Source organism: Conger conger, chromosome 9 (assembly GCF_963514075.1).
Source record: "Conger conger chromosome 9, fConCon1.1, whole genome shotgun sequence".
Taxonomy (NCBI): domain Eukaryota; kingdom Metazoa; phylum Chordata; class Actinopteri; order Anguilliformes; family Congridae; genus Conger; species Conger conger.
Window position 1 is genome coordinate 58466307 of NC_083768.1, and position 27500 is coordinate 58493806.

General features: G+C 47.1%; 3 protein-coding genes across 3 annotated transcripts in view; all 3 read right to left on the bottom strand.

Annotated features, from left to right (window-relative positions):
• The window catches only part of atf6b (activating transcription factor 6 beta), a 16576-nt gene extending 10936 nt beyond the window's left edge, over positions 1 to 5640 (bottom strand). Inside the window, exons 1-4 of the mRNA XM_061256088.1 lie at positions 5324 to 5640; positions 2923 to 3002; positions 1958 to 2039; positions 1467 to 1526 (exon numbers count right to left, since the gene is read on the bottom strand). Coding sequence (XP_061112072.1) covers positions 1467 to 1526; positions 1958 to 2039; positions 2923 to 3002; positions 5324 to 5396 — 295 coding nt within the window. The 5' untranslated portion in view covers positions 5397 to 5640. The remainder of the gene's footprint in view (positions 1 to 1466; positions 1527 to 1957; positions 2040 to 2922; positions 3003 to 5323) is intronic.
• A 1380-nt stretch (positions 5641 to 7020) lies between these two features.
• On the bottom strand, positions 7021 to 21568 carry LOC133137730 (myotubularin-related protein 11-like). The gene is made up of 17 exons (XM_061256060.1): positions 21445 to 21568; positions 20558 to 20627; positions 18011 to 18147; positions 17500 to 17569; positions 16572 to 16711; positions 15915 to 15999; positions 14191 to 14338; positions 13682 to 13769; positions 13056 to 13144; positions 12377 to 12501; positions 11468 to 11546; positions 10847 to 10917; positions 9914 to 10086; positions 9185 to 9355; positions 8718 to 8918; positions 8193 to 8480; positions 7021 to 7544 (listed from the first exon to the last, which is right to left on the bottom strand). The coding sequence occupies exons 1-17, from the start codon at positions 21472 to 21474 to the stop codon at positions 7275 to 7277; spliced, it is 2235 nt and encodes a 744-aa protein (XP_061112044.1). The 5' UTR covers positions 21475 to 21568; the 3' UTR covers positions 7021 to 7274.
• A 4882-nt stretch (positions 21569 to 26450) lies between these two features.
• The window catches only part of LOC133137989 (OTU domain-containing protein 7B-like), a 27269-nt gene continuing 26219 nt past the window's right edge, over positions 26451 to 27500 (bottom strand). Inside the window, exon 12 of the mRNA XM_061256431.1 lies at positions 26451 to 27500. This exon is cut by the window's right edge and continues 2939 nt beyond it. The gene's annotated coding sequence lies outside the window, so the exon portion shown is untranslated.

A 27500-nucleotide genomic window follows, 5' to 3' on the forward strand; every position in this document is an offset into this window, starting at 1 on the left:
GTGTGAACGGCTCTCACTCGTCCCGACAGCGACGCTCCACCCAAACTCCCCAGTGGAGGAACGACCTCCCGGCTTCTCTCCCATCTGCTCAGACACCACGGTCTGAAGACACAGCCAACATTGCGACACTGGATCAGGCGGTAAGAGCCCCCCCATGACTGGGACCCGCAAGGTCGGTGGTTCTAATCCCGATGTGGCCACAATAAGATCCGCACAGCCGTTGGGCCCTTGAGCAAGGCCCTTAACCCTGCATTGCTCCAGGGGAGGACTGTCTCCTGCTTAGTCTAATCTACTGTACGTCGCTCTGGATAAGAGCGTCTGCTAAATACCAATAATGTAATGTGTGTGTGAATGAGAAGAATCAATTGTACAGCACTTTGGATAAAGGCGCTATATAAATGCAAACCATACATCCCTCCAGACAGATCCATGTCTACAGCTACACCAGGGGAAAACAACAAGGGCCGATTCCGTCTCAGGATTTTGTGCCAACTTCTGGTCTTAATTATTTTACTCAATTATATCTTATCTGACAAGTGCATGAGTACTGGCTACAGCTGCAGACTGCAAGTGTATCCTGATGATGTCACTGTGCTGATATACAGGCTTCAGCCAGGGTCATTTATAGAGCTGTCAGCCAATTAAAAACAAGGCAATTGGTTGGAACAAAAAGCAGTATGCAGACCGGCCCTAGTTGTGCACCCCTGCTATAAACCCCACTGATTCTGAATGAGTGTAGAATGTATGAGCGCACAAGGGCATTGCTTATTACAGGATAAGGTTGAAACAGGGATTTGTATTTGTACAAATTAAAATCTGTATTCACTGTATGCCCCAGTATCACTCTCTCTCACCTCTTCATCTTCTAGTGCTCTCATTTCGCACTCAAAGTAGTATTGGATCGCTTGTAATCATGCCTTGTTCTAGTTTATGACATGCCATAACTTTACTGACCTAGCCTATATTGACCGTGAGGCCTAGGCCTGATACTTCACGGAAATCGTAGCTTATCTGATCCGGGTTCTGTGGTTGTTCCAATGACCTTTGACATGCACTTATTGTACGTCGCTCTGCATAAAAGCGTCTGATGAAAGTAATGTAACGCAATGCACCCTGGGAGATATAGGCACCATGAAGATCTCCCGGATGGTTCAGCTCACAGTACATTGCTGAACCTCATCTGGGTTTCTTTCACTCACTCACTCACTCACTCACTCACTCACTCACTCACTCACTCACTCACTCACTCACTCACTCACTCACTCACTCACTCACTCACTCACTCACTCACTCACTCACTCACTCACTCACTCACTCACTCACTCACTCACTCACTCACTCACTCACTCACTCACTCACTCACTCTCACACTCACACTCACACTCACACTCACACTCACACTCACACTCACACTCACACTCACACTCACACTCACACTCACACTCACAGCAAGGAAGGGCACTTACACATATCAACAGGCAGGGACTGATTGATGGTCCCATCCTCTTTTAAAACAGGACTGTCACCTGTAGTGAGAAAGAGAGGGAGGGAGGGAGACAGAGAGAGAAAGAGAGAGAGAGCGAGAGAAGGAGATATTGCAAAAAAAAAACAATTTCCTCATGTGGGCCACATGTGAACAGAGCAGAGAACATAACAGGCTTTACCTGATCAGTCCTCCCTGCACACAAACTGACACTCACAGCACAAAAACAAAGCATTCCAGGCATTCATTTAAAAGAATGTCTGCACACCTGCCAAATTCACCTGAAGGAAGATAATGTGCCAACAGAAATAAAAAAATAAAAATAAAATAAAAACAGGTGCTACTTTTTATTGGTTGCTACACCTTTGTCAGGGAGATGTTGGTACTGATCCAAAGGTTTGCAAAGGAACAAGTAATCTTGGCTCAGTAAATAAGGGGACTGTTTAACTGCATCCAAACCGCCACATTCTCTACCTGCGAGAAGGTCCTCGCTGTGCTGTTTCCACGGCAACGCGGGGCTGTCAGGATCGAGGGACAGGGTGAGGTCATGGTCAAACTGGAGGGGCGGGAACAAGGCATGAGATCAGCGCGTGAGAAGGAAGGGCAGACAACAGAAGCAGCCAATCAGGAGCCTGACGGAGACAGGTGGGCCAGGTGGCCACATCTCCGACGGTACCGTCTACAGTAAGGTACCGTTACTATGCAAAAGAATAATTATCTTAATGTGGTTTCATTCCATGCTCTTCCTACAATTGTCATCATGTGAGAATCTGTTTTTCTTGGGGAATGTTTTTTTTTTTTTTTTTTTTTCTACTGCATTGCTTTCAATTTCCAGTGGTGATTCTTCAGCATTGCATTAGAATTAGGGCTGCAACGATAGATCATACTTATGCTTATCGAGATATGAATATGAGAGATAAATACATTGCAAAACACTGCGTGAACGGCAATGAATAGTATTTATTCAAATTGATGTTCTGTAAAATTGATTGTATTCAGTGGGCATAGGCTATTCACTGCCTGGGGTCTATGTGAACAGCGTATCTGAAGCAGAAAGACATTAGAACTGTACACACTAAAACATTTGTTTATTTATCACAATATTCAACAACCTTATTGCATATTTCCCTCATATCTTGCAGCCCCGATTAGAATGTCCAGTTATGAAAATTCTAATTGCATATTTGTGACTATACACCTTAAAGGATGATGGGCTCTTTCATTTTTACAATCAATGAAGTGGACAGGTAAAGTGCTATACTGTACAGCACTTTGAGCTGCATGTTCATGCGCTTTGTAAATAAAGTTTATTATTCAATATGATCAGGAAAGAGGAAGCTCAGCAGAGCCAACACAAAATGGCCGCCCCCACCCTGGACACAGAGCGGCTGTAAAGGGGCGGAGGGTGGGTGTGATGTGTGGTTTCACCGTTCTCTCACCACAGCATCGTACGTCAGCCGTCTGGTCAACTCCACATCCTCCCCCTCCTCCATGCTCTCACACTGGTACAGGCAGGCATCTGTGTGTGTGTGTGTGTGTGTGTGTGTGTGTGTGTGTGTGTGTGTGTGTGTGAGAGAGAGAGAGAGAGAGAGAGAGAGAGAGAGAGAGAGAGAGAGAGAGAGAGAGAGAGAGAGAGAGAGAGAGAGAGAGAGAGAGAGAGAGAGAGAGAGAGAGAGAGAGAGAGAGAGAGAGAGAGAGAGAGAAACATAGAGACAGTTTAGAGCAGTGGTCTAAAACTTGGTGCCAAACAAACCCAAACTCTGTGTGCATGCTCGTTTTTGTCCCAGCCTCAGATCTTGATTATAAAATTGGTTCAATTATTTGCTGAATTGGGGCTATATTCTGTGCTTCAATGCAGTTAAACACAGGTGGCATTAAAGCACGGAAATCGCGTAATGGAATCAATTAAGGCAACACTAATTGGCTGAAATGAAAACCTGCAAACACACGATCAGCAGAGGCTGTTTATCGACCCCCCTTTCCCAAGCCCCACGGCCCCCTGGGTAATCAGTCATCCCAGCACACCTGCCTCCTACCTTGCACCTCTCTCCCTGGACGGAACATTAACCCGAAAAACAGGCACAGCACCGCAGGCCTACTGCCTTGCAAGCTGGAATGCCAAGGGACCAATTTCTCAAAACCAAAAAAAAACAACAACAAAAAAACACATGGGCAGGGCCTGGTCGCCACACATCATGCCTCAACCTCAGAATGCCATTTGTGCGATTAGTGTCCGGGCACAGAGACGAAAGGCCTTGTACACAGCGGGGCTGTCATTTCATATTAACTCCCGGTGTACTTGGCCAAAGTCAACCAGTTCACCCAGCTCAAGGGATCCAGTTCCCATACAGAGCCATGCCGGGCACTTTGGTTCTCGCTCATCCCTACTCTCATACCTGCCTCGAGGCCGCAGAACACCGACGGATACCCGATAGCTGGCGAAGCATCGCCTTGGGCCTCGTGCTGAGATTAACAGGCAGAGGAAAAGCCCAGTGAAAGCTCCTGAAACCGGACCTGCCGACCCATGAGCATGTGCACAGCTTCTTTTACGCTTCAATGTGAAACCCCTTCAAAAAAACATCCAACACATGACGAGGAGCTGGGCCCCGAAAGAAGTCCCGCGAAAGATGTGCAGCTGAAGGCGGTGGGTGTGGTCTCAGCAACGATCTCAAAAGAAGCCTGACTTCAGGAACATATTGTGCAATGAACACTCTGTTTGGCCGACAGGGAATATTTTTTTGGAATCATATGCCTCAATGTGGAATTTGTGTATAAATAAATACCTAAAGATGACGGGGTTCCAATACAATTCATAACATCAGTAGCCAGTGAAGACAATTGTTGTTGAAAGTTTGATTGTATAACATAGGAACATATGACTGAGGAGGACAAGAGTTGGAGGACATCTCACCGTATTCGTCTCCACAACAAAGAAAGAATGATACGTCTGTGTCGCTCTGTCTGTTGCATTATACCAGCCAAGCAATCGCATAATCTAATCTAATAAAAACCACAAAGCCTATATTTGAATGAATGAGTTTGCAAGCAGTTAAGTTAATGTTAGTCTACTTAGTAGCTGGAATACGTGACAGGAACTAACATAAATTATTTCAGAACATAATGCACGTTATGTGACCGTGCGCGTGTGTGTGTGCGTGTGTGTGTGTGTGTGTATACATGAATTATGAATATCAAGAACTCAATTTCGCAGTTTATCGTTAATATATGAAATAAGAACACTTTCAGCAGCCAATGGCACGTTTAAATCGCATAATTCGCGGAACTTGCACTTGAACGCAGTCTTAGCCAACCATTAATGACGCGAATTTCCTCGTTTAGTCAGTTAGCTTTAGCTTCCCACCTTGCTCGGAGTAAACAGTCACCATTTAGCTTACGTTCCAAGTAACACACAGCTTCACGGCGTGTCATTTCCCATCAGAAAGCAAAAATGCTGACAAGTGAATGAATCTTGGCAGGACGGAGCGAAGGGTTCACGCTGTAAGTTACTCAGAGCCAATATTTCCGGTTAGCCATATACTCCCCACCCAGCGACCGCAGATGTCCAACACATCGGCATCATCTTTCAACATAGCGCTGAAAATACCGACTTATCAGATAGATTTAAAAAAAGAATGTAACTAAGCAGCCAGCGAATTAGCTAGCGTTAGACCATAGCTACATCACACTGAGGCAGCTATCCTGCTTTGTATGACACACCGACCCAGTTAGCTAACGTTAGACTAGCTTGCTGGTCAGCTAGCATAAACCATATTTCAGTCGGTTAAATCTTTCTCACTGAATTCTAAAATAGTTTAGTTCTCCACCTGGGAAGATACTTACCCCAGTCTTCGCTGGTCAAAAGGTTATCAGCGAAGAAACGACTGTCCAAATCGGACAGCAACTCCGTAGTCATAGCCACGCCAGGAGTTAGCAGTAACGTTATAGCCAAGATCTCAAACCAAATAGAAACTGGAATGTCTTGCCCGAGTCACATCGAGTAAATGTTCATATGCCAGAGGTGAACATTTGCATTAAATTAAAAAAACACATTTATTGACAACAATGTTGTGATTGAGGGTTATTCGGTTCGATCATTCCCGTGTTTAAATCGTGTATTCTGTACCGTATTCCATCTGACCCGCACATAAGGAAATATATTGTTCACCACAATCCACCCCCTACTTTCCGGAGCCATCCAATAGCTGCAAAGATTTGAAGATGGACAAGATGTCCGACCATTAAGATCTAGGAAACACTCTCATTGGTCAAACGGCAACCCTATCTGTAAGGGTGGGTGCTGTAAAGATGAAATGGCACAATCGGGCTTGCGATATTTGAATGACGTAGCAGTTCTCCAATAGAAATACAACTTGTGTTATTTAAGTCCAGAGTGACGGCTGATTTCAGCCAATTATATATCTGAACATATTGATGCGAAAAAAACAATTTTTGGGGGCTTTCGTAAGAATGCGGCCATCGCCAAATATGTGTTGTTAGCGCGATGCTGTTGTGCAAGCTTGTTTTGTCCAGAATGGTTATATTTATTCAATATTCGGTTTTTTTATTTTTTTATCACAGTGTCGTTCAATTTAGCAGTATTGTGGCGTTATATGATGTCTGTGTTAAGAGTATGTACAGGTCACAATTCTTCACTCGTGATCGCAGGTTGTTACATAACTTGAGAGCACATGAGGACACGATTGTTTTCAGATTTGCATATATTTCCATTTTAAAGTAAGACCAATAACTATACCACGTACATCAAATGCCTAAGGATACATCTTAAATCAAATCATTCAAACTCCACAAACCACTAAAGATGGTCCAAGCAATTACTGTATTCCAAAGTGAGTTCAGCGATTCATCTCCATCTATCGATGTACAGGAACTTCATCGCTGCGACCGGATCTCCTTTACAGTGAACGTAGCATGCAAAGGTCTCACTGTTAACCTTGGTGCCACTGTCTCCGTTTGTTTGCTAACATTAGCCGGACGTCAGATTTGTGTAAGGTCCTGCAGGGCTTGGATTTCAGAAAGCTAATTGTCCTATAGGCGATGATCTCTTTCCTCTTTCCGTGTTCATCTCCTTCGGGAAATTGACGTGTCTGATGTTATCCTGAAAATTAACAACATTCTTCAAAGAATAGAATGTATTTTACAATTCATATTAATTGCACTCATCAAATTCGCAAATTTTACCCAATAATTCCACTAAGCATTATAAATAAACACAAATCTAATTAGTTAATTAAGTGGCTCTTTGTGGGATACAGTGAAAGCCTTCTGTCTGGTTGTCGCGATACACTGTAATTATGTTCTGATTGTCCCCAGTTATGTTCTCTGATCCTTTATGTCCCGTGTAATTATGAGATAATGAGTTCTGACAAGTAATCCAGCCTTACAATGCAGGATTTTCACCATGAAAATATTATAAAACAAACATGCTGAGTCATTACGGTGAGACACTGTTCACTGTTCAGTTTTTTTTAATCAGAGAAATGTACAGTGGGACGTCCCACTAGATGTCCCCGGTGAGACAAATTGTAAGATAAGATGAGCAACAGTGAAAATATTGAATAACGATTGAGTAACGATTGATATTGATATATTGATACACTGTAAATACAGTCCCAGGTCTCCAGTAGGGGGTTGCTCGGCAATGGTTCTCCAAGCTCTAGGGGAAGGAGCTGCAGTGGGTGGACATTTTGGCGTGCACCATGGGTCAGTTTCGGACTATCTATTTAGCAGGGGCAGAGTTTTGTTTTTTGGGGGGGGGTGCTTGTACCGTGGGCTAGGTGGCACTGAAGAGGATGGTGCTTTCGAGTTCAGCCAGGTGAGAGTTTTGCAGGGAGTCCAGGAGAGCAAAGACCGAGCTCTGGGATTCTGGGACGTGGAGGAGGGTACCGTTGCTGTCTTCTCGGTGGAGGCTGACGTCCTGGTCAGGTGACTCCAGCTCCCTGGAGATGCTTCCCACCGATGCCAGCTGTGCCCTGAGTTTGTCCACCTCTCTTGCCAAAACCTCCAACGGGCGGCCAGACACAGGTGCAGGGTGGGAGAAGGCCTGGGGGCGAAACCACACAGACCAAACAGTCCAAACACACAGACCGAACAGTCCAAACACACAGACCGAGCAGTCCAAACACACAGACCGAACAGTCCAAACACACAGACCAAACAGTCCAAACACACAGACCGAACAGTCCAAACACACAGACCGAACAGCCCAAACACACAGACCGAACAGTCCAAACACACAGACCGAGCAGTCCAAACACACAGACCGAACAGTCCAAACACACAGACCGAACAGTCCAAACACACAGACCGAACAGCCCAAACACACAGACCGAACATTGCATTACACCCTGTAGCACACAGAGGCACAACCCCATAATACCAAAGGTGTTTGACCCGTATCTGGCCATCGTTACGACATCCATCGTCTAATTCTGCTGGAGGGTGTGGCCACAATAAATTCAATTTTGGTCTCATCTCACCATAAAATCCCAATTTCAATTGAAGTACAACCATAATAAAATAAAGGAAAAAAATAGGTGATTCAAGCTCACTAAGTTCAGTGCAGCTGTTGGGCCCTTGTGCAAGGCCCTTAGCTCCACATTGCTCCAGGGGGGATTGGCCCTTACTTAGTCTAATCAACTGTAAGTTGCTTTGGATAAAAGCGTCAGCTAAATAACTAATGTAATGTAACCTGTGCCTGGAGTGGCCCGCGCAGGTAGCAGGCCCTCCATATTCCCACACAGGGGCTGAAGAGGAGGGGCAGGAGGGGCCCCTGGGGGCCTGAGGGGGGCGTGGACACGCCCGTCAGCAGCCGCTCCAGTCCGGTCGAGCTCTCTGGGGGCGGGGTGTGGCGGTGGCTCCTCCGGGCGGGGACCCCGCCCATAACCCCGCCCCCACCGTCCCGCCAGGGAAGGAGTAGGGAGGGGGAGGAGAACCCTCCGCGGGACAGGAGGAACACGCACCCGGGGACCCCATCACCCTGAGAGACAGCGCCAGGGAGAAAGAGAGGGAGAGGGGGAAGGGGAACAGTGTGAGGGAGAGAGAGGGAGAAGAGGAGTAGCACAGCACTCACTGATTATACATGTGATACTGACTATCCAGACTTCCAAACAGCCAAACTTTCTCAGATTCTGTCAGAATGCCTCAGACTTTCTCAGAATGTCTCAGACCGGCTCAGACCAGCTCAGACCAGCTCAGACTGGCTCCCTGCTCTTACCTGGCTGGCACTGATGTTCCCATTTGGTATGGGCAGGGGCAAGGTGGGTATTGCCACAGGGTGAGTGAAACGGTCAAGCCTCTCAGGGCTGTACCACAGGGCCCAGTCCCACACAGGTGGGAGGGGTGGGTCCATCGGGTAAGAGTCACCGGCTAGCCCCTCCCTCCAGCCATTTATGGGCGTGTAGCTCTGGGGCAGGTGCTGGGGAGGGACACACACAGCATGTGTGTGAGTGTGTGTGAGTGAGCATGTGTGTGTATGTGTGTGTGTGTGTGAGTGAGTGTGTGTGTGTGTGTGTGTGAGAGAGTGTATGTGTGTGTGTGTGTGAGAGTGTGTGTGTGTGAGTGCGTGAGAGTGTGTGTGTGAGAGTGTGTGTGTGTGTGTGTGAGTGTGAGTGAGTGAGTGTGTGTGTGAGTGTGTGTGTGTGAGAGAGTGTGTGTGTGTGAGTGTGAGTGTGTTTGTGAGACCTGTGAGCGGCGGCCCCTCTCTCTCTGGCAGTCATGCAGGTAGGTGCTGTAGAGGGGCAGGTGAGTGCTGTCCTGCAGGGCCAGCAGGTACTCCTCCGTCAGCTGGAAGTAGGAGGGGAACTGAGCCCACAGCTGCCACACCGAGTCCAGGAAGAGCAGGAACACTGGAGCCTGGAGAAATACAGAGGACTAACACACACACACTCACACTCACACACACACATATACACACACCCACTGACACACACACACACACACACTCTTACGCACTCACACACACACACACTCTCACACACACACACACATACACTCACACACACTCTCACACACATGCACACGCACTGACACACACACACATACACACACACACACACCCACTGACACACACACACACACATACACACACACACAAACTCACCCACTGACACACACATACACACACACACCCACTGACACACACACACACACTCTCACACATACACACACACACACACACACACACACCCACTGACACACACACATACACACACACCCACTGACACACACACACACCCACTGACACACACACACACTGACACACACACATACACACACACACACCCACTGACACACACACACACATACACACATACCCACTGACACACAGATACACAGAGACACACACATGCACATGCGCACACACACACACACACTGACACACACACAGGACTCTGGGTGTGTTGCTCTCACCTCCTCGCGGTCTCGGTTCTGGTAGTAGTTTCCGCGGCTGAGGAAGGGGTGCCCAGCCACCACCCACTCCTTCTGCACCAGCCCCTGGAACCCGCGCCGCGTGCGGCAGTGCGGGTCGCACATGACCTGGACCAGACCGCTCACCACCCCGGCCATGTCCCGGTCCTCCGGCTCTGCAGAGGCACCAGTCACAGTCCAGATCACAGTGCGGTCACAGTGCGGTCACAGTGCAGATCACAGTCCAGATCACAGTGCGGTCACAGTGCAGTCACAGTCCAGATCACAGTCCAGATCACAGTGCGGTCACAGTGCGGTCACAGTCCAGGTCACAGTCCAGATCACAGTCCAGATCACAGTCCAAATCACAGTGCGGTCACAGTCCAGGTCACAGTGCGGTCACAGTCCAGGTCACAGTGCGGTCACATTACGGTCCACAGTAAATAATCCCTCTGAACATGACCTCATTTCTAAAAAAAAAAAAAATTATTGCTTGTAAATATTCTCGTTGGAACACATTTTTACAGCATTTACATCACACATGGGGGGCTGCTCTACTGTCATACACAGAGGTGGAAAACCCAGGTTCAGAAAGTAATGTCGTTTCAATCACCTGGATTTGGTAATTTGCATAATTCCTCAGCCAGGCGGTAGAACCATGGAGTGAAATCAGCGGTTCATGGGTGGAAGACACACCTGGCAGGGCTTTTACTTTCTGACCCCTGACCTTCCCACCTCTGGTCACGCAGCACCAGAGACCTCCGCTCATTGAGAATCAGAGGACAGAAGTAACACTGGAGCTGAGTTCCTTGCGATCCAGCAGAATAGATAGGACTACACAGCGTGAGTCCGTGGGCGCACAAACATGCACTATCGGAAGTGAAGATGGCGCCGGTGCTGTCAGGTGACTCCTCCCTTCCCGGTCATGTGACTCACCCTGCAGGATGATAGACAGGTGGCCGTCTCTGAGCAGACAGGCCACCTCTGCGGCTTTCTGCAGGCAGCACCTGGAATCACACGGTAATATCCCATCAGCCTCTGCTGCCATGGACCATGACACACACTGACAGACACTAGTGTCTCATAACGGTGAGCTGCTCACTCTATGTTGGATATTTGGCCAGGTGGACGCTCAGCAAAAATCAAAAGATCAGCAAGAAATTTAATCATTTAAATTGAATTTTATACTTAGAATTTATACCATTTCGCGTATGACATTTCGGCCTAGTTCAATGATAGCTAGCTTGCTAACAGTATGGACTACAACTGACTCAAGTCTATAACTGAAGTGAGTCGTCAGAGAGTCACGTTATCTCAAGAAGGCGTGTGGAACCGAAATGATGCAGATAGCAAGTGACTTCCGGACCGGATCTGTGGCGGTACCAGCTGATTTCAGGCCAGAATCGGGACAGATCTGACCCGGAGTCGCTTGGTGTCTGGGGAGGCACCGGTAAGTACCGTACATATGGGAACCAGTGCTATAGTGGTACCGGATTTTGGTACCCAACCCTACTGAGCACAGGTGAGCGCAGGTAAGCACGGGTGAGGGCTCTTTACCTGACATGGTCCAGCCACCTTGTGGCCTCGAGGGAAGACAGCCATTTTTCATCAGGTACAGAGAGCGAGGAGGAGATATCTGCAACCGACATGTAGCATCTTTAAAGCGCTGAAAAAGTAACGTAGCTCCACCAACCTGGAACCATAACTAACATGAGCCATGCACGGTAGAGTATGTCTGTAGTGACGATGAGCTAGCAGGTTTGCAGGGCCAACACTGTACTGAACACTACAAAGATTCACAATGTTTTACAGTTATTTTTGTTTATGTTATGCTGCGAATTTTAGCATTCGGCAGCATATTGAAACTTTTTTTCAATTCGCCACGGACGTCACCTAACGGTTTGAAAAGGTAGCGCGTGACAGGGAGGATGCTGAGATAACAAAAGTTGACGATCATTTGTGCTGTTATGACACACTTCAATCAGTTTAATATTCGTTTATACCTTTTTAAGAACAATCTCAGGTGAGCAGCGAATCAGCTAGCTAGCATTATTACACCTAAGTCGCGTCCATTTGTATTTAAAAAAGCGCCGGTGGCGAAGTAAATTGCATGTTCATTCGTTCAACAGTAACTCTTTGCTGCAGACATAGTTTGCGACGATCATTTGCTGACTAGAACGCGCGTCTGACAGCAGGTCTGAAATTAAGACGACCCCGAAGAGCTAGCAGGTGTGGAGAGCATTAAGTATTAATTTTAGTCAGTTCAGGAAATAGATTTAAATCTAAAACTATAAATATTTAACAAACATTTAAGCACTTGTAATGAGGGTTAATTATGGCCATTTCCTGGTTTGACTGAAACAAAGTGGAGTTGATCCCTCTGGGTGTACTGGGAGTGGTCCTGGTTGTTCTTGTTGTTTTGTTTTTTTTTGTTTTGTTTTTTTTGGGGGGGGGGGATTGTCTTACCCCCCAAGCAGAGAGCCCGCAGGCGTGTGTGCGCCAGCTGCACCTCCCCCAGCGAGGGCATCTCCTCCCCCAGCTCCACCACCACACACCTCCGCTGCCCACCAAACAGGAGGGTCTCCAGGTTCCTGCTCCAAGGGAGAGATGGAGGGAGGGAGAGAGAGGGAGGAGAGAGAGGGAGAGAGGGAGAGAGGGAGGGAGGGGTGAGAGAGAAGGAGGGGGAGAGGGAGGGGGGAGAGGTGGTGGGGAGGCAGAAGCAGAGAAAAAGAAAGAAAGATGGAGGGACAGACAAAAGGAGAAAGGGGAGAAGAGATACGGGGTGATGAAGATGGAGAGATAGAGGGGGGGAGATGTGGGCGGAAGAAAGGGGAAAGAGAGGAGGTGCGTAAGGCCACGTCCCGTGCAGACAGGAGAATGGCGTTGACGCGGGGCTGTCAGACATGCTGGACCAGCGCCGTGCTCTGTGTGAACCCCAAGAGCATGTGGAAAGCCCGGGTTCGAAAGTAAACCAGTCCTCCCCAGTGTTTTGCTCCAACCACCTGGAATTCTTCAGTCAGGAGGTGGAACTAATTAGTCAGTGGGCAGAGTTCATGGGCGGAAGAAACACATGGCGGGACTTTTTTTACGAACCCATGACCTTTCCACCTCTGACCCCAGGACACGCCCGGTTCTGAATGCCCACCTGATGTCGTCCTTCTCGTGGTAGATGTTGTTCTGGAAACCGGCCATTCTCAGCAGGTCACTGCCCGCCGGATGACGCCAGCACCACCGCTATTGGACGAGAGCATAGTTACCGCACCGCTATTGGACGATAGCATAGTTACCGCACCGCTATTGGACAAGTGGATAGTTACTGCACCGCTATTGGACGAGAGGATAGTTACCGCACTGCTATTGGACAAGAGCAGTTACAACATTAGCACACCCCTATTGGATGAGAGAATAGTTACAACATTACAGCAGTGTTCCAAGAGGTATGTTTCAAACTCTAGAGTCATATGATGCATACATTTTGCTGTATACTTTGGCGGAAAAAACGATCAATCTACATTTTAATACCACGACAGCAGTCTGCAGGAAATCGTGTTTACACAGGTCTACTACACATCTATTAACTGTTTTGGTTTTTTTATACAGGGAAGGTTGACTGAACACATGTTCTCTTTTACAGCAAAGCCCTGATCACATCCTTTAAATCTGACAGTCTGGTTGTGGGGTATGTAGGAAGCAGGCTGGGGGTCAAAGCATTGATTGGATTGGCCGTTGCGTTTTCACTGGACATGTAATTTAGGAAGTAGTCTCACGCACAGGGATGCGTCCCTCGTGGAAGTGGGCAAAGGTTCTCTTCAGCTCCGTGTCCAGAACCTTCTGCGGGACCACAATATACCTGTGCAGGCTGACATGAAAGGCAGGTTACCTCTTTAAAGACCAGAGTACAATGATATGCCAGTGCAGGCTGACATGAAAGGCAGGTTACCTCTTTAAAGACCAGAGCACAATGATATGCCAGTGCAGGCAGGTCAATGCATGAACCCTTAGGTGTGCAATAGGTGCACAATCACAAATACATGATGAGAATGTTCTTAACTGAGCATGCTAATGTCGCAATCGCATGTGGCAATTGAAAGCGATTCAAGCTCGAGAACACTGACTTGGAATTCTAGAAAAGCATTGCAGAGAACCTCATCTTCCAAAGGGTTGAGGAACGGAACGCGACCAGTCCACTGTACAAAGAGGGTTCGCGTGGCATGCCAGGCTGCAGTGGAGCCTGCCTGCAGTGGCTCTCCCCCACTGCAGGGGGCACTGTGAGCAGGTACCTGGGGGCCATCTCAAAGCGATCGTTGACGCTGCTGACCCTCCAGCCTGTGGCCCCCGTCCGCTCTAGCTCCGCCTCCCAGTCGGCCACGCCCTCGAACCAGTTCATGTCGGGGTCCCTTCTGCGGTTGCTAAGCAACTGCTTCATCTCTGGGGGGGGGGGGGGGGGGGGCATTACAACAGAGCAAGGGAGACATGTCATGTGACCCTTCATCTCAAACCACTCAAAAAGTGATGTGAGTGCCCATCAATCAAAGTGTTTTTCTTTAGAAACTATTGATTAATGCACTAACTAGTTATTAGCCCAATACACTAATGGACCAATAGAGACAGAGCGCATTTAAGTCCCGCCCACACCTTGGGGGAAACTTCACTTCCGGTCCCCATTGACTTTGCATTGCGCGAAGGTGCCTTCTTGTCTTTTCCATCTGATATCAAATGAAATAAAAATGCCTAAAAGCTTCTGTGTGGTGGGATGCACTAACAACAGGGTAAAGAACCCACAACTAAATTTTCATAAGCTGCCGAACCGAAAAACTGAGCTTTTTTCAGAAGACAAAAGTCGATACAGGCCAGAGACAGGCACAGCTCGCTGGAAACCACGCCCACCTGTAACCAAGGCGACCTGAGATGCTAACAAAGTGCCGGTAGCTAGCTAACGTTAGCTAACTAAGCTAAAACCATCAGATTTAAGAATGAAAAATAATTATTTTAACACCCTATGTCTACCAGAGAGGAAAAGGTATATTGACAAACTCAATACAAAATGCAAGTTGCAAACGTAGGCGTACTGAGTGTCAGGATCCCACAGTTTCCCTCCTTCGTTTAGGCTCCGTTTTTCGGTTCGGCAGCTTATAAAAACTTAGTTGTGGGTTCTTTGCCTTGTTGTTAGTGCATCCCACTACACAGCAGCTTTTAGGCATTTTTATTTTGTTTGTTAACAGACGGAAAAGACAAGGAGGCACCTTCGCGCAATGTAAAGTCAATGGGGACCGGAAGTGAAGTTTCCCCCAAGGTGTGGGCGGGACTTAGATTATGACACGTGGCGCTCTGTCTCTATAGTGCATGCAAGTAGATCACATGACACTCTTTTAGAGCACGAAACCGGATCACAGAAACATCCAAGAGGAAAGACATCAGAGGATCAAGAGCGTTGCTATTTGTTCTTTTAAACAATATTGCATGGTTTCAACAGGCACAAATTGACTGGGAGTGCAATCACAGTGTGATGCACACCACCCATCCGAGGTGCATGAACTACTATCATATACTGTATATGTGTGTACAGTGCTATGGCATCTGAAAGTGGCAATAATTGTTGGATTGTGATAATGTTACTATATTTCTTACTGATCTTGATAATGTGTTTCATTCTAATCAGTAGGGGAAAGAGAGGACCTTACAGTAGTGAGACAGGGCGGCCTGTAGCATAGTGGTTAAGGTACATGACTGGGACACGCAAGGTCGATGGTGTAGCCACAATAAGATCCCCACAGCCGTTGGGCCCTTGAGCAAGGCCCTTAACCCTGCATTGCTCCAGGGGAGGATTGTCTCCTGCTGAGTCCAATCAACTGTACGTCGCTCTGGATAAGAGCGTCTGCCAAATGGCATTAACGTAATGTAATGTAATGTAATGTAATGAGACAGGTCTTCTAATGCAAATGCATTTCACATGCAAAGCCTCGCTGTGAGACCCTGCGGGAGCAGGAACCTTGGTTTCCCTTGCCTGTGTTTCCCAGGGCGGCGTTCTGAAAGGAGCACACAGTCGCAGGGCTCAGCGGCTGATATGCCCTGGCGAGGGTGTAGGTCATCTGCAAGAACAACAGCAACAATGCCGATAATAATAACAATAACAACGTTTAGAGATTCATATTGCACTCTTCTCTTTACAGTGATGGGGGAGAAACTCGCCTCAGCCACCGCCCAGGTGGGTGTGTAGCTTGGCAGCCATTTTGCACCAGAGCGCTCAGCTCAGGTCGAGAGGGAGAGGATGGCTCTCAACGAATGAGACTGGGGGATGATTAGGTGCCAGGGCGAGAAAGCCAAACGGGGAGTTTAGCCAGGGATAAGTTTCATTGTTACTCAGCACTTAATTGATCAATTGACTGTAGTGAAGTCTGTAGTCTGGCCTTTGCAAGTGCACTGCAAGCTCATTGCTGCCGGTTGTTGTTCAAATTTGCTGATGTCATAGTAGGCGGAATAACAGCATGCCACAGGCAAAACTCCTCGTCTCAATTAGGACTTGGATGCCGTCAATTTCAGATGCGCAACCCCCAACATGCACACACCTATATAACCTGGATCTCAAGGTCAGTGTGGTGAACAGGTGACCGCACCTGCATGACCAGGACCCCGGGGTCAGGCAGTGAACAGGTGACCTCACCTGCATGACCTGGGTCTCGGGGGTGAGTCGGTCGAACAGGAAGCAGAGGACCCTCATGTCCCGGCAGTACAGGACCAGCTGTTCGGGGGTGAACCTGAGGGAGGTGCTGGGGGTCACCTGCTTGGCCCGGGATGGCCCCACTGGGGGAGAACAGGCAGAGTGGAGTGGGTTTGGGGGTTCCTACCTTGCTCCTAACTCCACTACTTATTTGTCTCCTGACATGGAAATCGATCAAGGTCTGCCATCTTTAAGGACATTCCACACATGTTAAATGGTCCTTTGATCGGGCTAGGAGCCAGGAGCAAGGAGAATCCCAGAGGATTATTCACCAAGGAAACACGAGTGCCTTCTTTGCGGAAGTATTAACGGAATTATGCGGAATGCATAACGTATAAAAGATTGACCTTCCAAACCACCTCTGCCATGTCTGTAATTGATGTGCCAGCCAACTGACGTTTGAAAGAGCAAGGACATTCCATTCACCTAATTCAGATATTCTCAACTCCTCCCTCCTTGCATCCTTTCATTGCTTCCTTTCCTTGTGTTTTCTGCTGGGTGGAGTTAGCAGCTAGGAAAGGATGCGAGGAAAGGAAGCAAGGAAGCAATCCATAAGCGATTGCAAAGACCCCAATGAGTCACACAGACTTTGCTGGTTCTCAAAACATGGTTGGTCAGTTCAAGGCGGATCTTTCCACAGGACCAGATGATGCAAATGGCCTCTGGCCAGAAGATGCAGTGTTTTGGCTGACGGGTCGTTCCTTTTCATTTAACTCTGTATGTTTTAGAGCATAGTTACATGTTGGCCGTGTGCTTACCATGGAATTATACATCTAAGTATCCCAGGGGGTTTGTACCCGGAAAAGCGATAACGTTGGGCAAGGCCACACAGGTTGTGATGATATCTGAGTCTTTAAGAGACTGAGCTCACCGGCAACCACCTTCTCTATGGAGGTCAGCGCGACGTCATGCTCCCCGAGAAGAACAGGATCTGCATTGCCCTGGCAACAGCAGGAAATAGAGAGACAGAGACAGAGAGAGATAGGGTTTAAGATAGCAGGCATAAGCACTAATGACCTTCAGTACCTAGTCCATGGCAGCCCAGTCCTGTTCCTGGACATCTGACACCAGTAGATATGTCAGTGCCAGAGTTAGTTGAGCAGCTCCATAGTCAGGTGAGCGTGACTCAACACAGTTTTCAGTGATAATGCGAAGGGGTGTCCGTTTGTCTAATATTAGCAATATTTCCAGTTGTTCCTATCAGTTGAATGAGTTTTTTCTATGCAAGGCTCAAATCATCTGTGGTAACGGGAGTGAGACCAGGTGACCAGGTGACTCAGGTGTCAGTGCATGTGATTCTACTAGATCCCTTCCCTGTTCCGGGGTTGAGGTGTTTTCCGGGGGGAGAGGGGGCGATGGGGATGGGGGGGGGGGGCACTCACGCGCCGCGTCTGGCCCCCCTGGGGCACGAACGCCAGTCTGAAGTAGGTGCAGAACAGGGTGCCATCCAGCCAGCCGCCTCCCTCCACAGCACACAGCTTCTTCCTCACCAACACCGCCCTCTGGACCACACGCTCCCCTGGGGGGGGGAGAGAGGGAGAGAGAGAGGGAGAGGGAGGGGGGGAGAGAGAGAGAGGGAGGGAGAGAGAGGGAGAGAGAGGGGGGGAGAGAGAGGGAGGGAGGGAGGGGGGGAGAGAGAGAGAGAGGGAGCGAGCGAGGGGGAGAGAGGGAGGGAGAGAGGGAGGGAGGGAGAGAGGGAGGGAGGGAGAGAGGGAGGGAGAGAGGGAGGGAGCGAGCGAGGGAGAGAGAGGGAGGGAGGGAGGGAGGGGGGGAGAGAGAGGGAGAGGGAGGGAGGGAGAGAGAGAGAGAGAGGGAGAGGGAGGGAGGGAGAGAGGGAGGGAGGGAGAGAGGGAGGGAGGGAGAGAGAGAGAGAGGGAGGGAGAGAGAGAGAGAGGGAGCGAGCGAGCGAGGGGGAGAGAGAGGGAGGGAGGGAGAGAGAGAGAGAGGGAGCGAGCGAGCGAGGGGGGGAGAGAGTGAGCGAGAGCGAGAGGGAGTGAGAGAGAGAGGGAGAGAGTGAGCGGGGGGAGAGGGAGAGAGAGAGTGAGCGAGAGGGAGTGAGAGAGAGAGGGAGAGAGTGAGCGGGGGAGGGGGAGAGAGAGAGTGAGCGAGAGGGAGTGAGAGAGAGGGAGGGAGAGAGAGAGCGAGCGAGGGGGGGAGAGAGAGGGAGAGAGAGAGGGAGGGAGAGAGAGAGAGAGGGAGTAAGAGAGAGAGGGAGAGAGCGAGCAAGGGGGGGAGAGAAGGAGAGAGTGAGCGGGGGGAGAGAGAGAGAGAGAGAGCGAGCGAGGGGGGGAGAGAGAGAGAGAGGGAGTAAGAGAGAGAGGGAGAGAGCGAGCAAGGGGGGGGGAGAGAAGGAGAGAGTGAGCGGGGGGAGAGGGAGAGAGTGAGCAGGGGGGTGAGGGAGAGGGAGTGAGGGAGAGAGAGAGGCGAGGTCAGGGCAGTATCGCCAACAGCAACCAGCCCCCAATTTGAGATAACGGGAGCTAAAGCCCATCCACACCAAGAACAATAACTAGAAATATATAATTTCAAAAATCATTCTGCAGAACTCTACTGGATGGCAGAGTCCACACCACAACTATAACGACAACAACAGTGACGAATAATATCATTGGGATCACTTTCGGGATCTTTTCCAGCTGCGAGAACGATAGAAACACAAAATCCATCTGAATTTACAGGGCTTCAGGTTCAAAATGGCAGATGGAATAGCCTTTTTCTTGAAAGAACGTTATCTTTAAACATCAGATGTGGACATCGTTGTCATTACAGTTGTTGTTGAGGACGGGCCTCCACTTCTGTGACATAAGCACCAGTGAACTCATTCTGACGCAATCAAAGCAGCAGAACAACAGCAATGCTGAACGGAGGATCCTTTCCAGCTGTGCTTTCCCTGTGGGAAATAACGGATAGCAGCAAGAAAGTGATTGGTGGAACTGGCGGAATTTTTCCAATATTATATTACCCCGCCCCCCCGGGGTAAACCTATCTCTTTTTAAAACCTCTTTATCGGAGTGAAAGCTGGGGGCTGGAGCCCCCTCCTCTCACATTACAGAGCCGTGCAGCACGATGACGGCCGCAGTATCGGGTATAGGAGCGGGGACGTATGGGGCGGCGTCGCGAGCGCCCGCCGGCTTTGTGTCCACGTCCGGCGCACACAAAGGGAGCGCGGTCCGTCTGCGGGACGCCTCCCCCGCCGGGACACTGAGACGCCGCTGCGGTCGGGTTTCACCCGCCCCCCCGCGGCCGGGCGCCACACCAGAGCGGGGCGGAGGTCGGCCCGGGGCCCTGCCCCGAGCGCGGTGCGTCCGCGGAGACCGCCGGGGGACAGATCCCGCCGAGGGGATCCGCACTCAGAAACAGTAGCGAGAGAAAAAGAAAGACATTTGACATTTGAGTGGAAAGCCTTCTTTTTGCTTCTTTTACATCTGTTTGTGTACATATAATCAGATTATTGTGTACATAGTCAGATTACTGTGTACATAGTCAGATTACTGTGTACATAGTCAGATTATTGTGTACATAGTCAGATTACTGTGTACATAGTCAGATTGTTGTGTACATGTAATCATTTTATTGTGTACATATCGTCTGATTCCAGTGTACATAGATTACTGTGTACATAATCAGATTATTGTGTACATATAATCATATTATTGTGTACATATAGTTTGATTCCTGTGTACATAGTCAGATTACTGTGAACATAATCAGATTATTGTGTACATATAATCATTTTATTGTGTACATATCGTCTGATTCCAGTGTACATAGATTACTGTGTACATAGTCAGATTACTGTGTGCATAGTCAGATTACTGTGTACATATAGTCAGATTAATGTGTATATACAGTCTATATTTATTTTGCTACAATCTTCAGTAAACTTATTTACACACGCACACACACACATACCAAACACACACACTGACCTGGCAGGCAGTCGAGGCCGACCACATCTTTGTCTCTGTTGTTCAGAGTCCTGTAGTTTAGTATCCTGTCCTGTAGGGGGCATGAGGAAGACAGACACACCCTCAAACGCCTTGTCACTCACTGCTATCCAATGGCAGCACACAAACTGTGCAGAGATTTATGGTGTTACACCCTAAGGGCCCGACACAGCCAGCAGCCATACCATCATGTACCCATGCTAAGCGGGTATGGGCTTGATTGGTACTTGGATGGGAGACCTCCTGGGTCTCCCTGCTGGTGTTAGTAGACCAGTCGGGGACAATCTTCCCTCTGGTCAAATTATCCCCAATGCCCCAGTGCAGTGATGGGGACCCTGTGCTGTAGGAGACGCCGTCTTTCAGACGAGCTGTTGAACCGAGGTCCTGAGTCACCGTGCTCATTAAAGATCCCATGGCTCTCTTAGCCAAGGTTAGAGGGTTGTCTTGGCTAAATTCCCAGCCTGGCTCTTTCAACCTGCCGGCTAATCATCCCCTAATTAAACTGGCAAACCGTACAAACACAAACAATATCCAATCTTTAAATAGTAAAGTATCAAAATTGCTTCAGGAAATATCCGGCTGGATAAATGGACACTGTTAGAAAAATGCAAAAAAGCTGCTTACGTCAATCTGGATGAGAACACCTGCTGAATGTCCAATGTTGTTATGTATTCACAGTTATACTGTCCTGAATTGTGTTTTTGCTATCCTGGTAATAGCCTGCTGATTATATAAGAACATATACAATTTCTAGCGGTAGTGGACAATGACGTTTAATCTAATATAATCTCATCTACCACACAAGAAGACAAACAACAACAACAAAAAAACTCAGTTACCCAAAATCCCCCTGGGGGACTATCACCTACCCAGCCATTGGCCACTGCAAAAGAGCCCATTTTTGCCCTGTTCTTCTCCTTGGCAGAGTCAGTGTTAGTTGCAGCTCAGCTGGCCCGATGTAACACAGTCAGGCACTCACTCTCCCTGTCCGTCTCACTGATGCTGTAATCCAATCCCATTGAGGGGGCGGGGTTACGCCAAGGCCAAATGATTCTACACCAGAACTAAGCGAGAGGCTCCTCCCACCGAATGGATTCTGGTGGATCCCATTGGATCCCAGCAGCTGGATTTTAATAAAAATGCTGGCAGATTTGGCCTTGACTGCCAAACAGCTGAATTACATTAAAAGGTCTGAGACACTGGTAATGCGGGATTGAACTTAGATTTTTATAAATATGAACAAAATAAAAAAATACATTAATTTACTTGGTTAAATGGGTAAAGCCAGGGCTAGCACATCAAATAGCAATGCAGCACATTATGTACAAAAAATGTACAGACATTTGACCTAAATACATGCCCACTGGTGTGAAATCTCGCCAAATCTTGTTTTCCAGGAAGTGAATGGAACATACACAAGTATTGCAATTTTATACAGTTTTTTTGGAATATATACACTTTAATCTGTGTTTGTATGGCTATGAAGAATTGACTAAACAGAGGGCTTGAGGGATTTCTGCTCGTCTTTAAAGGCTGGGGATCACAGGAGACTGAAGCAGGAGATGAAGGCTAAAGGGAGGGAAAGGAGAGAGAAGACAGGTCACTCTTGTGTCAATGAATATTTGACCTACCGAGTGAGTTGGTGAATGAGTGATTGAGGCCCTGGGAGTCTTTGCGGTTGGGTTTATAGTGTATTGTTTTGTGGTGTCAAAAATATGGATTATTAATTAACATAGTTTAATTACCTTAAAAGAAAGCGTGTCTGAGGAAGAGCAAAAGCAAGTTTGAGTGAAACAGAGGGGGAGAAAGAGAGGAGGGTGAGAGGGTGACAGACAGAGCCAGGGAGGAAACGTAAGAGCAGGTCAGACAGAGAGAGTGAGCGAGAGAGAGAGAGAGAGGGAAAGATATACATAGATGTGGAGAGAAAATGAAAAGTGAGACTAAGCCAGAGAGAGAGAGAAAGGAAGGGAGGGAGTAAAAGATAAGAAGGGAGGAGGGAGACAGAGAGAAAAGGAGAAAGGGAGGGGGGGAGGAAGAGAGAAACCTAAGTACACAGGAGACGGCCAGGAAAGTTTCCTAGAGAGGCTGAGGGGGCGGGGCCTAAGGCTCCCCTGCAGTTTCCATTCCTCATCGCCTGCCCTCGCCATGGCAACCCGACACGTGTACAGCACACCGGCTTCAAAAACCTGACCCCGCCACCCCCCCCCTCTGAGGTGAGCACAAGCGGCAGTTCAGTATAAACACTCTGAGGTTCAGGCCTTAGGGTGAGGGATGCACTCACAATCGCACCACTGAGTGCAGGTAATTAACCTAAAGTACTCCAGTGAATAGCCCACTGTATAAATCAACTGTACTTACAAATAAATTAATAAATAACAAGCTTTGTACTGAAAGGAGCTCTTGACAAGTGTGTCGGTTAAACAATATTGTCTGAGAGGACGTGTGGACTAACCGGGCACAGCTACGGCATCACAGACAGTGAGAACACAGCATCACAGACAGTGAGAACACAGCATCACAGACAGTGAGAACACAGCATCACAGACAGTAAGAACACAGCATCACAGACAGTGAGAACACAGCATCACAGACAGTGAGAACACAGCATCACAGACAGTGAGAACACAGCATCACAGACAGTAAGAACACAGCATCACAGACAGTGAGAACACAGCATCACAGACAGTGAGAACACAGCATCACAGACAGTAAGAACACAGCATCACAGACAATGAGAACACAGCATCACAGACAGTAAGAACACAGCATCACAGACAGTAAGAACACAGCATCACAGACAGTGAGAACACAGCATCACAGACAGTGAGAACACAGCATCACAGACAGTGAGAACACAGCATCACAGACAGTAAGAACACAGCATCACAGACAGTGAGAACACAGCATCACAGACAGTGAGAACACAGCATCACAGACAGTAAGAACACAGCATCACAGACAATGAGAACACAGCATCACAGACAGTAAGAACACAGCATCACAGACAGTAAGAACACAGCATCACAGACAATGAGAACACAGCATCACAGACACTAAGAACACAGTATCACTTCTGTTTTTTTCCATGCCTGTTACTCATCAATTCACAATAAAAGTGTATGTCCTCTTGCATTGGTTCAGGTTGGACAAATGTTGCAATTACAAGGTCTGCCCTCCAAAAATAAGAGCCCGTCTGTTGTGTGTGGTCTACTCTAACTTATGACACTCGCTTTTCTAACGAGACACAATAAGCTGGAAAACACTGGAATATTACATTACAGCCACTCAGCAGAGGCCCTGCTAAGCGTGGTGGTTAAGATACATGACTGGGACTCGCAAGGTCGGTGGTTCGATCCCCAGTGTGACCACGATAAGAGCCGCACAGCTGTTGAGCAAGGCCCTTAACCCGGCATTCCTCCAGGGGAGCTTGGTCTAATCAACTGCAAGTTGCTTTGGATAAAAGCGCCCGCCAAATTTACTTTGGATAAAAGTGTCAGCCAAATAACATCTAATGTGATTTGTCAGAAAGTTGGAACTCTGAGAAAAAGGGCGAGGTGATTGGCTCCACTCCGACCCTACCACGTTTGTGCATTCTGCTATTCCGAAACAGCAAACTTCCAAGATGCCATGAATGCTTCAGGAATACCAAAGTGTGACATCACCACAAATTCACAGAAGTGAATCAATAAGGGAAGAGTAGAACTAATAAACAGCAATATGTATGGCAACAAAAGAAAGTATCACTCAACTGGTAGCTTATTGTTACACAGATACACAGGTATTTATTAGACTTCTGCTGCTGCAGCCTATCCACTTAGAGAGGTTTCAAGCATTGTGTGTTCAGAGATGCTCTTCTGCATACCACCGTTGTAATGTGTGGTTATTTGCGTGACTGTCACCTTCCTGTCAGCTTTGGCCAGTCTGGCCCTTCTCCTCTGACCTCTCTTATTAACAAAGTGTTTTTGCCCACAGAACTGCTGCTCACTGGATGTTTTTTGTTTTTCACACCATTCTCTGCAAACTCTGGAGACTGTTGGAACTGGCCGAATATGTGGCTTATATATCATATACAGATATTATCCAGGTTTCAGTTATTCCAGTTATACTTCTAAAAAAGGACACATATTTACAATATATCAGAATGCGATTTGTGTATGTAAAGGAACGGTGCCGATCCTTTAATCTATCAAAGTGCCTATGTGTATTTAACATATACAGTTTAATGTACGTACGAAATCTTTGTTACGAATCATGGGAATCGTGGGAAGGCGACGGATCTGCGGTGGCTCCAGCTCCGTCACCATTAATGTTTAATGTGAAAATTATACTTGTGGCCGACAGAGAACTCATAGATGCCCATCGCCATTTTTTTTCCCTTCTTGATTGTGACATTCTAAATTGCCCTGCTTAATTACCGAGTTGACTGTTGTATTAATGTTTGTTAATGTTAACTTTGTGTTATTTGTGTGTTTGTGATTTGAGTGAAACTTTTTGTTTGTAAATTATTTTGTGCTGCTGCTGGCCAGTTTCCTCTTGAAAAATAGATTTTAATCTCAATTGGACATTCTGAGTGAAATGAAGGTTACTAAATAGTTAAATAAATAAATCATATCTCTTATTTTGCTGATAGGTAGTAGAATTTATATAAGCTTCGAAGGATACCTTGCCAAAGTTATAATGTTTTAACAAGGGGGGTGAGGGGGGGTTAAAGCTGAACAAAATGAGCTGTTTATTAGCTTAGTGTCAGTGTATGTGTGTGCATGTCGGTCTGTGTCCGTGTGTGTGGCTTGTGTGTGCACTGCATATTATATTTTTCTGAAGATCACTCCATTGCTTCCGTGACCATCGGTTTCATCTTCTAAATTTCCCCATCGACTGCATTTATACTTTTACGAACCACAGCGTTCAGAAGCAAAGTCGAGAGAGAATGGAGTGATTGTGACAATGTAGCCATGTCCATCGTCCGATCATCCATCGCCTAACCATAAACGGGCCTTTAGACTTTGCTCTCCTTAACTGAACGGAACACTGGAGTGTACTCTGAGCATGTGCAGGAAGAAGGTTTGTAAATATTTGAACAGCCTCCCAGCGAGCGAAATGGTGTTTAAACTGTGCAAACAAGGCTGCCTATCTCAAAGGTTAGCCACTGTTCACTATTTCTCCATGCTTCTGCTGAAGCCGGTGTGGGTTTGGTTAGTACTGCTGGTCGTACTTGGTCGTTGCTGGTGTAGTGGTGTTGGTGGGCCAGTAGGGGGCCCTCTGCCATTGCATCACCCTGGCTGGTGGTGATTGAGGTGCATGGTCTTATTTATAATTTTACATTGTCCATCTTTTCTAAGCGGTAAATCGTGCTTGCATCTATGCGAGACAAAAATGTTCCGAAGCTTGCAAATAATCGTAATAAATAATAGAGAATACGTTTTTGTGGCTACCATTCCCAACACTGGGCGCGTCCCTTCGTTAAAATAGTGTGGAGCGCGAAAATGATGCCGCTCACGACCCGATTTGGGCAGCTTTCATTGCTGCTGCACCATAGTGGTGTTGAAAAAGCCGCGAGGAAGTTGTGTCAGTTCCGGACAGGGACGTTGACTCGCCATTGCTACGGCAACGTTTAAGAACGTTTAATCTAGAGCTAGGCCACTAGGCTATTTCCCATAGGCTATGCATTACAGACAATGTCCATATGAAAATAATTTAAGTGCAGCACAGTTGCGGGGGAAATTGACTTTGTTCGTTAAACGTGACGAATAGGGAGGTTCACTTTGAAGCTGCCTTGTGTTTTCGTGTTGTGTGTGTGTGTGTGTGTGTAGTTGCGCAGGCGCTTAAAATGAATACACAGAAAAAAAAAACTTGTGAAAAAGAAACACGCCAAAGCTGAAATAAAACAATTTATTTAAACGGTGCAAAAACAGTTTGAGGACATACAATAGGTGTTCTTTCCAACCGAATACATTGCCGTGCGGCCGGTGAGTTAAATAACCACATAGTTAAATTACGGTAGTTTTGGCGGTTTGGTGGCTCTTTGATCAGCAAATCCAATCGCCACGGTACCCCATTATTGCTCGTTAAGCTTAGTAAAAACAAGACGTAGTCCCATTTGGCCACAACAGTGCATAAATTAATCTTATGTAGAAATAAAACGATTCAAACTATATAAATAAAATAAAAATCCATTCCACAGGCATGGATAGAAATACTATTTTCTGCGAAACCCAACCACATTACATATTACACTCGATATTACCGTGGTAGTTGACTATCTTAAAAATAAAAGAGTGAAAGTAAATAATAATAATAATAAAATAATAATAATAATAATAATAATAATAATAATAATAATAATAATAATAAAAAGAAAACTTTGACAAATGACCTGCGCAGGAAAGGAACACCCTCGTTAAACGGAACATTCCCAATAGAATATTCAGAAAATTGTGACTATAAATATAAATTCTTAAACCAGTTTTGTGAGTTAATGGAGTTTGTTCCCGGGAAACCCCAACGTTGAAGATCCTGCGTTGTACAACAGAAGGAGAACGCAGACGAATGAGCATTTCCTTCACAAATCCAGGCTCTTTGAAGTTTGCTTTTAGAAAAAAAAAAAAAAAGTACAGGAACATACATTCTAATCGATATTTAAAAACATTGCAAAACGTTAGATTTAAAAAAATAACTAAAAGATACAGATTTGTACAATCTCTATCCTTTTTTAAATACAAAAAAAATAACCTTTTGCAGTCTTGTAGGAGTCCCAAAGCTTGGAGTAGGTGGAAAATGTGAGGTTAGGTAGAAGAGAGAAAAAAACGCGCGCGCACTCGCGCACCCACGCGCACACACACACACAGGAATAAGAAGTATATCGCATCTCATCATCATCATCATCACACTTTTGATTTCCCATCCGTTTCACCACTGCATTCGAATA